The sequence below is a fragment of the Amphiura filiformis genome, chromosome 3 (genome assembly GCF_039555335.1).
Source record: "Amphiura filiformis chromosome 3, Afil_fr2py, whole genome shotgun sequence".
NCBI lineage: Eukaryota > Metazoa > Echinodermata > Ophiuroidea > Amphilepidida > Amphiuridae > Amphiura > Amphiura filiformis.
The window spans coordinates 23,283,111-23,298,830 of NC_092630.1; the positions used below are offsets into that span (position 1 = coordinate 23,283,111).

Sequence of the window (15,720 nt, forward strand, 5' to 3'; positions counted from 1 at the left end):
GTAAATGATAGCCCATTTGGCTGCCGACTTTTGAACATTTTCCCTGCAACTTTTTCAACAATTTCCTGTTCCACAGAAACCAATGGTTTAGAAAAAAAATTTGATTACTTTTCTGCATTTGTTAAAGCGACTTTTGTTAATTTCCAGTCTCATAGAAACCTTGTTTATTGCTTGTGTTTTTCAGTTTGATTGCCAAACATGCACAATATTAATGTTACTGTATATAATGTAATTATTACTTGACATGATGTTCAATGTAAATAATGCCCCATCCCTTGACCCTTGGAGATCAGTACCTAATGCTGAAGGGGCTACCCTGGTTAAAAGCCGGAATGTGTAATTTACTATACAGCAACGCTCTCAATTTTTTTCTACTTTTTGCACGATTGTAATGACCATTTGTGTACATTTAAATGCCCTGTGAAAGACTAAGCCGGACGTGCTTTAATTACCATGATTACAGTAAAATTTAACATTATTATAAAATCGGAGATCTCCGGTTTTATTTTTGAGCTCACCGATCAAGTACTGGATAAACACATCGTATGCGTGTGTATCATTGAATCAATGACATACAGTACCGTATAAACTGTATGCATATAAACTGTGTGTGTATCGCTATTTGTCTTACGTCTTGTTTGTACATCCCATTAAGGACCGTCGATGAATCGATAATAATCAAAAAATCGGCTATCCAATAATATCAATATCGCCGATATCACTTTCGGAAGAAAATCGATATATCGGAGTTGCCGATAATGGAAAAAAAAATCAAAAATTGGGCGTAAGCAGTGTGTTAACCGCCGCAATTATGTCAGTACAGACATATTTTGAAATGTAAAACTTCTAGAATCAATGAGACCGAGTGATGTTGATGATTTTAAGCCCATACTTAAACATCTTTTCACGAATGATTTGACACCGACTTTTCCGCTGGCAGCGCAATTGCAAGTATTCAAACATTTGAAGCTTAGTGACTTGAATTTTCAGGTCACTAAAATTGGGAGGAAAATCGATTTATCGATTATTATCGATAATGAGTGACCAATATATCGATTTTTAAAAATCCTAACATCGACGGTCTTTACATACCATAAGCTGCGTAAAGCTCCCAATAATAATACGATCGGCGAGATGATACACGCATTGTAGGTGCTGGCAAATTTCTTTGTTTTCCTCATTTTCTTGGCTCAAAATTAAAAGGGGACAATGTGGTGAGTAGCTACATTGTATCAGTGAAAACTAACATTTAAATAGGAATCTATTTTTTCATGCAAGTCACACATTGCTTTTAAGAAAGAATAAAATTTAAAATTACTAAGAGAAAAATTGGGTGACTTTTCGATTTTTTGACCCATGCTTTGGGCTGAGTTTGATTGGCAACCCTGCAGCAAGCAAGCCTTGTGTTTTATCTGGATTGTGACTGTGCCTTGTGAATGCTGAATTGTGTGAATGCTGTCATGATCAACTGACCAATACATACATTGATTTAATTGATTTTAAAATCTGATTTGAAGAACTTGGCTGCTCATACTTATTCTTTTGTCTGCTGGATTTAGATTACAGAGAACTGTTGTAACAAAAGAAAGAAGAGTCCTTTCTACCAGGTATGTCAGAAGTAATGTAGGCAGCACAGGTGGTCGGGTCGGGCCCATTCAAATGGAACCAACCTCATCGAAAAATTTAGAAAAATGTAAAAATTGCCATGCCACATCGTGTAGCTTTAAAAAACTTCCAACAGTCATGTCAGTGACGATCGCTAAATTACATGAATAAAACCTATTATGTCTCAAACGTCTGTAATTCATTGCCTAATTCTGTTAGCATTTCACTCATTTCAACAGATTCTTGTTTGATGATGCACTTACGGATGTAATTTTATTGTATTTACCATGTTTACCACAAAAATATCATGTTCCACACAGTTCCGTGTGTGCCGCCATCTTGAATTTGAACCCAGAAGTGACCGATTCTTCTGAAGTATGTCACTGGTTTTTGAAGCTTTTTTCACTGAAAATTTTAATACTTCTAATAAACACCCCTTGCAAAAATACAATGCTTGGGGCATTTAATACAAACAATACGGAGGCCTACTATACTTGAACTTATTGACAGCAACGATTTGTTGAAGGCCTACTTGGCAGTCAGCATGGGGGCGCTGTGCTGGTTGATTTTCAAGTAAAATAAACAAAACCCCACTGACACTGACAGCAGGAATGGGAAAAGAGCCAAACAAATAAACAAACAAGGGTGACCTACATGTATACAGAATGCCCAATAAATGTGGATGTGTGCCAACCCTATTCTCTCCTGACATGCCTGAGGCCGAAGTTCAATATCAAGGCCACGGTCACCTGAGCAGATATAAAACATGCTAGCCAAGGCCAAACTGACAGTTGCAGTATTCAGCCCATTTTGCAACACAACACTTGAAAGGGCTCACAAATTTACAAAAATTCAAGGCGACCAAAAAAAAAAGTTTTTGTGTTAGACCGACCCAGATTTTGCATTTTGAGAGAATTTTTTTGTTCCACAGGAACATATTGGCCCACACTGATCAAAACACCCAGTACCAGTTCTAAGCATATCCTCTGTTTGTAAAACTTGCTTGAAGCATGAATTATATGTCTGAGAAAGATATTGATATGAGTTAAATGAGGTCTCTTGTACACTAGGTTGTCAAATAGTTGCTTGGTTTAATAGTCACGAATGTGCATGGAGGATATGAGATGTAGCAGAGACATTTGCACCCTGGTTAGTATGTAACAATATATCTCATTGGTCCTGCTGTATGGCATCACTATGGCCAAGTTCTCAGTTCATTGACCCTTTTCTGTGTTAATGTTATTGGATATAATAATGGATGTGACACAAACTAATGACACTGACAGTATTTACAACACTCTCAATACCCAAAGACAACAAACATTTTTTCCAATGCAAATTTCGTAACTTTGCCTCCTAGAGATTCGGCTGAATTTATAAACTCTCTATGATTTATAGTCTGCCTTTGCTCAGAATACTTTGACCCACAGCCACATACCTGCCCTAGATCCACCTGGATTCTTACAGTAGGCCTACAATGTACATATATTATACTGGGTATAATATTAACTGTCATCACAAATGTTACTGTGGTTCAAATTTATCCAACGCTTAGTAAAAGTAACGTTTTTAAATGTAAAATACCAAGTTTCTCGTATTAACGGTGAACGAAAATCAGTGAAAATATGATTAGCAGCTATAAGCCTTACATCATCTGATGTATACATAACCGGAAAGTGTAGACTGACCACTGACACAGTGATAGTGCATACATGTAGGACCTGGCGCAGCACTGGAGTAATGCGTATCTCAATGCAAAATGTTTGAAAGTTTCACTGTCATCATGAGTCAAGGAAGAGTAGATTTATTTCTTTATTTTACCAGTAGGCCACTAGCGGATCCTTGTCCGTTTAAGGACTCTTCTTGTTATTATTTTTACTTTTTGCTAAAATCGTCAAAACATGTTGTAGCTAGGGAATGAGACTTTCAGATGCCGATTTTCTCTTTACCTACTTTTTGCTGTGTTTGCCACCCACCAGTATACCAATTCTTCATAGAAAGCACTTTTAGGGGCACTTTTGCCTATTGTGCTCCCAATTAGGGCACATTGGTCTCCACTGAAAACCCACCCATCAACACAATTCGCTGGCGTAGTGTACGTTAGAATATGACCGTTGCTAAGTTCTTTGTTTAATGAACCACTGATCAAAATGATCACAACGCAAATCTTTTTTAATATGGCATAATTCGGAACAGGTGTATGAGCCCAGGCTTGAACTAGTAACCAATTGTTATTAACGTGCGGTGCACTACGGCAGCGAATAGGCCCACATACCAAAATTGCTGAAATGGTACCCCAAAACCGTGGCACATCCTGTATACCTTCAACAAGGGAACACAAGCTGTCCTAAAATCCAATCACTCATCCTGGAGACTGTAAAAAATATTACAATCATGTGAATGGTTTAAAAATATATTTTGATCACATGTGCATTTCACAATGAGCGTGTTTACAAAGATATTTTGATCACATGTGCATATTTCACAATGAGCATGTTTAGGCCAAAAAAAATAAATAGATTTGTCTCATGTCCCATGGGAGTTTGAAATCTAATGCGGTATGCATTTTTCTATTATTTTATCAATAAACCTGGTGTTCAGGGGGTACCCCTTAAAAACTCACTGGTTTTAGCCTATTATGTTTTGCCAATGGCAATTTTTATGCCTCCACCGGAGGTATTATGTTTCCTGGTTGTCCGTCCATCTGTCCGTCCGTCCGTCCGTCCGAGCTTGCGGGTGCAATATCTCGGAACTGATAAGATGTACAGTGATGCAATTTGGTGGAGGGATGGTCATTGGCGGTCTTCAAATTCCAGTAGGTTTGGTTAGTGGGTCAAGGTCACCCAAGGTCATCTAGGGGTCATCTGAGGTCAAATTGGCAAAAAACGTCGTATGGGCATGAAACTTGGTGGGTACTGTAAACATTTAGAACCAAATTTTTTGAGGGTCATTTTGGGGTCATCCGGGGTCACCTAGGGGTCATCTGAGGTCAAATAACTTAAAACTGTCGTATGGGCATGAACCTTGGTGGGTACTGTAAACATTTAGAACCACATTTTTTGCGGGTCATTTTGGGGTCATCCGGGGTCACCCAGGGGTCATCTGAGGTCAAATAACTTAAAACTGTCATATGGGCATGAAACTTGGTGGGTACAGTCAACATTTAGAGTCAAATTTTTGGACGGTCTTTTGGGGGTCATCCGGGGTCACCCAGGGGTCATCGGAGGTCAAATAACTTAAAACTGTCATATGGGCATGAAACTTGGTGGGTACAATCCACATTTAGAGTCAAATTTTTGGACGGTCTTTTTTCGGGTCATCAGGGGTCACCCAGGAGTCATCTGAGGTCAAATAACTTAAAACTGTCATATGGGCATGAGACAAAATGGGTCAAGGATCTTTCATTTGTTACACTTTTCTAAAACCTACACTGTCATCTAGAGATGGCCAGTTCCTAGTGAAATTGCACCAGTTAAAATGATACGCGTCAAGGTGGAGGCATTGCGGCCGACGCTTTGCGTCGAGAACCGCGCAAGTCGAGAACCGCTCTAGTTTGAAAATAAAATGTCTTCATCAGAAATCTAATGCGCGTGGGGGAAATGAGACAAACCTATTCTTATGGTGTTTTTTTTTGGGGGGGGGCCTTACAAAGATATTTTGATCACACATATGCATTTCACAATGAGCATGTTTATAGTGAGCCAGATTATCCGGTATTTAGTGTACAATGTATATATTACCCGGGGGGGTCACTCGCTTACCAAATTGGTATGCATGCTCGTCCCAGCACCTCAAAAATGGACCCTAAATGGCGTAATCAGTGTAGAAAAATTTCACCCCTTATTGGCGTAAGGCTCTGAAAATCTTGCCCCTAAAATATGGCGTAATTTGGCGTAAGAAACTAAAAATGGACCCCTAAATGGCGTAAAGTCTAAAACAAACCCATGGAAATTGAAAAAAGATACCCTAAACGTCGAAACTTACCTAAAAAGCACCTTTTTTTCTAAAAACTTCAGCGCCGCCACAAGGCCAAAAATCGACCCTTTTTCGACGTTTTTGGGGACGAGCATGCGTAGCACTTTGGTATGCGAGTGACCCCACCGGGATATATTAGCGTATATAACGAAATCAGTTGTTATTGCAGTAATAGTACTCCTGTATAGTATACAGTACAGCCACTACACTCAAAGGGCAGAAAGGTGAAATTTTGTTGCTTGATGAAAGGTTGTTAACCTCAAGCCATGCACACAGTGAACATGATAAACCTCTCTCAAGGACTCTGCCAAGCCATATCTAATTTACATGCTAGAATTGTCACACAGCATTTATTTCAGTACACCACTAGCAAACAAGCTGTTCAAACTAGCTGGCTCTACTCAAGTCACATGGTCCTGTGGAAAGAAATTTGCAGCGTAGTAGTTTATTATTATCCACACAGTGTTAATGCCCGGTCGAGGACTATACGACTCAAAAATCAACTTTAATTTTGTGCTGAATTGTCGGAAGCAGTATTCTGGATTAGGAATATTTAGTAGTGGGACATTTTTGACACAAAGATGCCGATTTCTGAGCCACGTAAGTAAATATATTATGGAATGATTTGTCTGTGCTACTTGTCATCTGTGCATGTGAACATGTGTGGCCGGTGTCTGGTTTGTAAACAAATGTGTGATCTGTGTCTGGGGTTTGGTTGACTGTGTGGATGTGTTTGAAAGGGGTGGTGCATGGGCTTGACCGTGGTGGGGACCAATTGGGGCTGCCTAGAGAATGTTGATATAGGGATTGGGGAAGGGTAATGATTATAAAATTAAGGGAAAATTGGTTTGCATTTTTGGCACATATCCTTGATTTTGGATAGTTGGTGCGTCATTTTCTCCATCTCCAATCTGCTAGACTCTTACACGTGTTTGGCTCATTTGTACGGGTTGATGACATTTTCTCAGTCATTTGAGGGATGACCTTTTTTAACCCTTTGTAAAGATGATGGTGCAGTCTGAATGAAATGTCAAAGAAATGTTTGGGTGATTGTAGACTCATTTATACATGAAGCTACAACTGAATATCATTTTAAAACAATAACATAAATATTAATTTGTAATTTTGTCTTGAAGAAGCTTCATAGGCTGTCTTCGGAAAACTTCAATTTGAAAAAGTATATCAGTTGTTTTTTTAATTATTTTTATTTATTTACTTTTTTGTTTTGTTTTTTAAATTGACCAAAAAAACTTTGGTAAAAAAAATAATAGTGTAGGCTGAATAAATATCATTAGGATATTTTGTAAATATTATTACTTTGTAATTTTGTCCCAAAAAAGCTTAAAACAAAACTATACAAAAAACTTAATAATTTGAAAAGATCTATAAAAAAATGAAATTAAAAACAAATTGAACTAGATCTGGTTACAGATCTGGACCTAGCCGGGGCCGGAAATGCCAGTCTTAACTTAAAGTTTGACCTTTGACCAGCTATTATGGACATCTCAAACCATTAATGGTGCATCACTGTAGCATAAAGGGGCTTTATCCGTCTTCCATAGGCTGAGATACAGCTACTTTTCCGTAATTTTATACAATTTTTTGCAAATTTGACGTTTTGACATCCTTAATGACCTTTGACCCCAACATAAAAAAAACCTCATACACACCGCACAAAAAATGCATTGTCACAGTTTAAATTTAAAAAATCTGCTTTGCTTAGTTATGGAGATAACAATTCTTGAAGTTATTTAGCTTAAAACCGGAAATGAGCGTCTAAATGACCTTTGACCAAAAAATAAAAATACCGTGCATACATCGGGTAACACTTATGCATATATGAAGTTTATGTCACTCTGGTCTGGTTACGTTTTGAGATATAAAAAAAAATGAACATATTTGATGATTTTTAGTTTTTGACCGGGCGACCCTTAATGACCTTTGACCCCAAAACTGTTGACACTCCAAAGACCCTGGTTGGTAGCAATGCATATGTGCTAATGACAACACTCTGCTATGTAATTTGTAAAAACAGTGATTTTTGAATATTTTAGCTTTCAGACCGGAAATGACCCCTAAATGACCTTTGACCCCTTATCTGTGAACACCCTATAGACACTAGATATAGCCGATGCATATGTGCAAGTGACATTATCGTACTTTGTAATTTGTGGCAGAAGAAGCATTTTGAAGATATTTGGTTTTATACCGGAAATGACCCCTTAATGACATTTGACCTCAAATTTGTGAACACCCAATAGACACTGGATATAGCTGATGCATATGTGCAAGTGACGTCATTGTCCGATGTAACATGTAAGAGAAGAAGCATTTTGAAATGTGTTGCCAGAAAGAAGAAAGAACTAGATCTGGTTACAGATCTGGACCTAGCTCGGGGCCGGAAATGCCAGTCTTAACTTAAAGTTTGACCTTTGACCGGCTATTATGGACATCTCACATAATGGTGCATCACTGTAGCATGTAGGGGCTTTATCCGTCTTCCACAGGCTGAGATACAGCTACTTTTCCGTAATTTTAAACATTTTTTTTGCAAATTTGACGTTTTGACCTCCTTAATGACCTTTGACCCCAATATAAAAAAAACCTTCTATACACCGAGAAAATGCATTGTTACAGTTTAAATTTAAAAACCCACTATGCTTAGTTATGGAGAAAAAAATTCTTGAAGTTATTTAGCTTAAAACCGGAAATGACGTCTAAATGACCTTTGACCAAAAAATAAAAAATACCGTGCATACATCGGGTAACACTAATGCATATATGAAGTTTATATCACTCTGGTCTGGTCACGTTTTGATATATAAAAAAATGAACATATTTGATGATTTTTGGTTTTTGACTGGAAGCGACCCCTTAATGACCTTTGACCCCAAAACTGTAGACACCCTTAAGACCCTGGTTAGTAGCAATGCATGTGTGCTAATGACAACACTCTGCTATGTAATTTGTAAAGACAGTGATTTTTTGAATATTTTTAGCATTCTGACCGGAAATGACCCCTTAATGACCTTTGACCCTTATATGTGAACACCCTATAGACACCAACCAAAGTCAAGTCACATGACCTAAGCATGTCACCATCACATGTAATTTGTGGAAGAAGAAGCATTTTGAAGATATTTGGTTTATACGGAAATGACCCCTTAATGACCTTTGACCCCAAATCTGTGAACACCCTATAGACACTGGATATAGACAATGCATATATGCAAGTGACGTCATTGTACGATGTAACATGTAAGAGAAGAAGCATAATTTTGAAATTTGTTGCCAGAAAGAAGAAAGAAAGAAGAAAGAAAGATCCGGTAGCATTTCAAGACCTAGCCGGTGTCCCGGCTAGGTAAAGAACTAGATCTGGTTACAGATCTGGACCTAGCCGGAGCCGGAAATGCCAGTCTTAAAGTTTATGGACATCTCATACCATTAATGGGGCATCACTGTAGCATGTAGGGGTTTATCCGTCTTCCATAGGCTGAGATAAAGCTACTTTTCTGTAATTTTAAACATTTTTTTGCCAATTTGACGTTTTGACCTCCTTAATGACCTTTGACCCCAATACAAAAAAAACCTAATATACACCACGAAAATGCATTGTTACAGTTTAAATTTAAAAAATCTGCTATGCTTAGTTATGGAGATAAAAATTCTTGAAGTTATTTAGCTTAAAACCGGAAATAGCGTCTAAATGACCTTTGACCAAAAAATAAAAATACCGTGTATACATCGAGTAACACTAATGCATATATGAAGTTAATGCAACTCTGGTCTGGTTACGTTTTGAGATTTAAAAAAATGAACATATTTGATGATTTTCGGTTTTTAACCGCAAGCGACCCCTTAATGACCATCGACCCCTAACTGTAGACACCCAAAGACCCTGGTTGGTAGCAATGCATGTGTGCTAATGACAACACTCTGCTATGTAATTTGTAAAAACAGTGATTTTTTGAATATTTTTAGCTTTCAGACCGGAAATGACCCCCTTAATGACCTTTGACCCAAATTCTGTGAATAATTTATAGGCACTGGATATAGGCAATGCATATGTGCAAGTAGCGTCATTGTAGGATGTAACATGTAGGAGAAGAAGCATTTTGAAGATATTTGGTTTTATACCGGAAATGACCCCTTAATGACCTTTGACCCCAACTTTGTGAATATCCTATAGACACTGGATATAGCCCATGCATATGTGCAAGTGACATCATTGTAGGATGTAACATGTAGGAGAAGAAGCATTTTGAAATTTGTTGCCAGAAAGAAGAAAGAACTAGATCTGGCTACAGATCTGGACCTAGCCGGGGCCGGAAATGCCAGTCTTAAAGTTTGACCTTTAACCGCTAAACTTTTTCATGTTTAGAATGTCGTAATAATCATTCCTGTATCACCACCTTAATCCCTCCTTCTTTCTCCCCCCTCTCCTTCCCCCAACTCAACCCTCCGTTTCTCATGATCTCCCCCCCTCCCTCTCTTAAATTTCAAATAATTACTCTGTTTTGTACCAATCGGCACCTTAATCTCTCCTCTCCCCCTCCCTCTCTCTTAAATTTCAAATCATTACTCTTTATTGTATTAAGGTTTATTAAAATAATGCGACTTTTGCTGGGTAACTTTAAAGACCCCAACCCCACCCCTCTACCTTACTCCTTTCTCTCACCCTCCCGCCAGCTGTCCCTCCCCTTACCTCCCAAGTTCCTCTATTATTTCCCCTACCCCACCCCTCCGTTTTCATAATCTCCCCCTCTCAATACTCCAAATACTATTATTACTCTGTTTAGTACCAATCGCCATCTTAATCTCTTCTTCCCCAAATAATCTTTATTGTATTATTAAAATAAAAATGCGACTTTTGCTGAGTAACTTTAAAGACCCCATCTACCTTACTCTTTCTTTCTCTCACCATCCTGCCATTTATCTCCCCCTCCCAAGTTCCTTTATTACTTCCCCACCCTCCCTCTCTTCAATTCCAAATAATTACTTTTTTTGTAACAATCGCCACCTTAATCTCTGCTTCCCCTCTCTCTCTTAAATTCCAAATAATTACTCTTTATTGTATTGATAAGGTTTGTTAACATCAAAATGCGACTTTTCCTGGGTAATTTAAAGATCCCCTCTCTCACTCCCTTAGTCCTTCTTTCTCTCACCCTCCCTCCATTTGTCTCCCCCTCTCATGTTCCTCTATTACTTCCCCTACCCCACCCCTTCGTTTCTCATGCTCCCTCCCTCCCTCTCTTAAATTCCAAATAAATACTGTGTTTTGTACTAATCGCCACCTTAATCTCTCCTTCCTCTCTCCCTCTCTATAAGTCTTTATTGTATTTATAAGGTTTATTAGAATAAAAATGCGACTTTTCCCTGGGTAATTTAAAGATCCCCTCTTTCTCCCTTACTCCTTCTTTCTCTCACCCTCCCGCCATTTGTCTCCCTCTCCCAAGTTCCTCTATTACTTCCCCACCCCACCCCTCCGTTTCTCATGATCTCTCCTCCTCTCTTAAATTCCAAATAATTACTGTTTTGTACTAATCGCCTTCTTAATCTCTCCTTCCCTCTCCCTCTTATATTCCAAATAATTGCTCTTTATTGTATTCAGGTTTATTAAAATAAAATTGCGACTTTTGCTGGGTAACTACCTTACTCCTTTTTCTCTTACCCTCCCCCATTTGTTTCTCCCCTTACCTTCCAAGTTTATCTATTACTTGATTTACTTCCCTCCACCACTCCCCTTTCCATCATTTCTCTCAATCTCCCCTTCCCCTTCTCTTAAATTCCAAATAATTTCTGGCTCTCAATCTCTTCTTTCCCCTCTCTTGAATTCCAAATAATTAAATGACTTCACTTTATGTTCAAAGTATCATGAGCATGATCAGCACACGTTGTTGAGTGGGTAGTAGGCGGTGAATCTCAAAGTGCAGTGCTTGTATGTTTACATGACTGCTCACATGATATGGCACGTCACCCAAACGGTATCGCTTTCCAATTATTGTATGTCTCGATTCTGGTTTATGTCATGGTCTAGGAAAAGTTGATAAAAATTGGAAATTGAGCGCTAAACATTAATATGTATACATGTAGCACATGTATCATCATGCATGATCATCATGGTCGTCATCATTCCCTATCTATGATGATGATGATGATGATGATGATGATGATGATGATGATGATGATGATGATGATGATGATGATGATGATGATGGTGATGATATGATGATGATGATGATGATGATGATGAGATCGGTTCTACCTTATGATGATGATGATGATGATGATGATGATGATGATTCATCATCATCATCATATCATCATCATATCATCATCATCATCATAACATAATAGGCTCTACCTTATTCCTTCTTTCTCTCACACTCCCGCCATTTGTCTCTCTCCCTTACCTCCCAAGCTTCTCTCTTACTGCCCCCACCCCACTCCGTTTCACAGTCTCTCCCTCCCTCTTTAAAATTCCAAATAATTACTGTGTACCAATCGCCACCTTAATCTCTCACGCGTCACGATTCTCGAGTACCCTGCTACTCAAGTATTTTATCTCATGATTGACAGGCACTAATTGACAGGCAAAATGATGGATTACCCAATTATTACAGTATGTCCCACTTATTTTTAGTTTCAGTAAATCGGAGGAACATATCTACAAGGTGTGCTTTTTCTTTATATTTGTAGGAAAAAACGGATAAATTACTTCAAATATTGTGTCTATTTCAAAATTTAACCCTTGACTCCAAGCAATGGGTAATGACCATGCTGTCAGTGCAGATGGCATCAAGGTACTATGTTGCATGTAGCAGATATAATTTTTAAAAGCTTTTTTAGACTCGGACCGGAAATGACCCCTTAATGACCTTTGACCCCAATTCTGTGAACACCCTCTAGGCACTAGATATAGCCGATGCATATGTGGAAGTGACGTCATCGTACTATGTAATTTGTGGCAGAAGAAGCATTTTGAAGATATTTGGTTTTATACGGAAATACCCCTTAATGACCTTTGACCCCAATTCTGTGTTAACCCTATAGACACAAGATATAGCCGATCCTTATGTGCAAGTGACGTTATTGTAGGATGTTTTATGTAGGAAGAAAAGCATTTTTAGCTCAAATCACATTTTTGGCTCATTTGACCCCTCTGTGACCTTTAACCCATTAAAAGTAATGTGACATGTATAGTCGTAGTCAATGATGATTGTGACCAAGTTAGGTCAAAATCGGTCAAAGCATGTCCGAGCTGGAGCAAAAAATGTGTATCTTTGTTGCCAGAAAAACCGACCGATAGCATTTCAAGACCTAGCCGCAGGCCCGGCTAGGTAACTAGATCTGGTTACAGATCTGGACCTAGCCGGGCCGGAAATGCCAGTCTTAACTTAAAGTTTGACCTTTGACCAGCTATTATGGACATCTCACACCATTAATGGTGCATCACTGTAGCATGTAGGGGCTTTATCCGTTTTCCATAGGCTGAGATACAGCTACTTTTCCGTAATTTTAAACATTTTTTGCAAATTTGACGCGTTTGACCTCCTTAATGACCTTTGACCCCAATATAAAAAAAACCTCATATACACCGAGAAAATGCATTGTTACAGTTTAAATTAAAAAAATCTACTAGGCTTAGTTATGAAGATAAACATTCTTGAAGTTATTTAGCTTAAAACCGGAAATGACGTCTAAATGACCTTTGACCAAAAAATAAAAAATACCGTGCATACATCAGGTATCACTAATGCATATATGAAATTTATGTCACTCTGGTCTTGTTACGTTTTGAGATATAAAAAAATGAACATATTTGATGATTTTTGGTTTTTGACTGGAAGCGACCCCTTAATGACCTTTGACCCCAAAACTGTAGACACCCCAAAGACCCTGGTTAGTAGCAATGCATGTGTGCTAATGACAACACTCTGCTATGTAATGTGTAAAGACAGTGATTTTTTGAATATTTTTAGCTTTCAGACCGGAAATGACCCCCTTAATGACCTTTGACCCAAATTCTGTGAATAATTTATAGGCACTGGATATAGCCGATGCATATGTGAAAGTGACGTCATTATATGATGTAACATGTAGGAGAAGAAGCATTTTGAAGATATTTGGTTTTATACGGAAATGACCCCTTAATGACCTTTGACCCCAAATTTGTGAATATCCTATAGACACTGGATATAGCCGATGCATATGTGCAAGTGACGTCATTGTAGGATGTAACATGTAAGAGAAGAAGCATTTTGAAATTTGTTGCCAGAAGAAAGAAGCAGAAGAAGAAAGAAGAAAGATCCGATAGCATCACAAGACCTAGCCGGTGTCCCGGCTAGGTAAGAAAGAACTAGATCTGGTTACAGATCTGGACCTAGCCGGAGCCGGAAATGCCAGTCTTAAAGTTTATGGACATCTCATACCATTAATGGTGCATCACTGTAGCATGTAGGGGCTTTATCCGTCTTCCATAGGCTGAGATACAGCTACTTTTCCGTAGTTTTAAACATTTTTTTGCAAATTTGACGTTTTGACCTCCTTAATGACCTTTGACCCCAATACAAAAAAACCTCATATACACCACGAAAATGTATTGTTACAGTTTATATAAAAAAAAATCTACTATGCTTAGTTATGGAGATAAAAATTCTTGAACTTATTTAGCTTAAAACCGGAAATGACGTCTAAATGACCTTTGACCAAAAAATAAAAAATACCGTGCACACATCAGGTAACACTAATGCATATATGAAGTTAATGCAACTCTGGTCTGGTTATGTTTTGAGATAAAAAAAATTAACATATTTGATGATTTTTTGTTTTTTATTGGAAGCGACCCCTTAATGACCTTTGACCCCAAAACTGTAGACACCCCAAAGACCCTGGTTGGTAGCAATGCATGTGTGCTAAAGACAACACTCTGCTATGTAATTTGTAAAAACAGTGATTTTTGAATATTTTTAGCTTTCAGACCGGAAATGACCCCTTAATGACCTTTGACCCAAATTCTGTGAATAATTTATAGGCACTGGATATAGCCAATGCATATGTGCAAGTGACGCGTCATTGTAGGATGTAACATGTAGGAGAAGATGCATTTTGAAGATATTTGGTTTTATACCGGAAATGACCCCTTAATGACCTTTGACCCCAAATTTGTGAACATCCTATAGACACTGGATATAGCCGATGCATATGTGCAAATGACGTCATTGTAGGATGTAACATGTAGGAGAAGAAGCATTTTGAATTTGTTGCCAGAAGAAGAAAGAAAGATCCGATAGCATCACAAGACCTAGCCGGTGTCCCGGCTAGGTAAAGATCCAGTAGCATTTCAAGACCTAGCCGGTGTCCCGGCTAGGTAAAAAGAAAATTGCCAAAAAATATCTTAGCTAGTTGTGATTGTGACCATTTCTTGGCCAGTTTTGGTATATGGCCCATATGGGTGGGTCTCTTCTTTTTTGTGTCCAAAATGTTCTTAATTTTTTCAGAAGATAGCTATTTTGCATCCTTGTATCCCAAATTTTCCCAAAATGTCTGAAATTTGTTGGAAAAGTTATTAAATTTTGCAGAGAATTTTGACTTCTGGTATATTGATGGGTCCACATTTTTGGTATATTGGTGGATCCACTTTGAGCCCTCCCCCCTTCGGTGCTTAGGTTGAAGCAGAATCTTTGGTTGAATGCAGTACATGTACAATTTTTACTTTGACATGCTTGATGTGAATGTGTACTTGAACTGGTTCATGCCAATATCATGATAACTGAATGATCAGGGAAGTGAACTACAAAGAACTTCACCAATGTCATATGAACCTTGTATTAATTGCGCGGGAGAAAGAAATCAAGTACAATAGCTATTGTTTTATTGTTTGATTAAATTGTGAGTGTGGATTGTTTTATCAGGGTTACATGTAGATATATTTCACAAGCATTAATTATCGTTCTTTTCCAAAAATGACCACATAAATTCATTTTCCATGTAGACCAACCAGTATGTTACATTACCATTGTGCATATCAAGTGCATGGGTGATGAGTGTGTATAGCTTATTTTGTCAATGGTACCAATTTCAGTAACATATTTTGAAGTTTCAAATAGGCCTAGAAGTTTTGAAGGGCCATGGATAATG

At 38.1% G+C, this 15,720-nt stretch overlaps 1 protein-coding gene across 2 annotated transcripts in view; it reads left to right on the plus strand.

The window, feature by feature from the left end:
- Positions 1-15,720, plus strand: part of LOC140148244 (6-phosphofructo-2-kinase/fructose-2,6-bisphosphatase 1-like) — an 86,064-nt gene that overhangs the window by 11,399 nt on the left and 58,945 nt on the right. Inside the window, exon 1 of one of the 2 annotated variants that reach the window (XM_072170121.1) lies at positions 6,073-6,180. The exons of the other annotated variant lie outside the window; for it this stretch is intronic. Coding sequence (XP_072026222.1) covers positions 6,162-6,180 — 19 coding nt within the window. The 5' untranslated portion in view covers positions 6,073-6,161. Of the gene's footprint in view, positions 1-6,072; positions 6,181-15,720 lie in introns of those variants that run through there. 2 annotated transcript variants of the gene reach the window in all.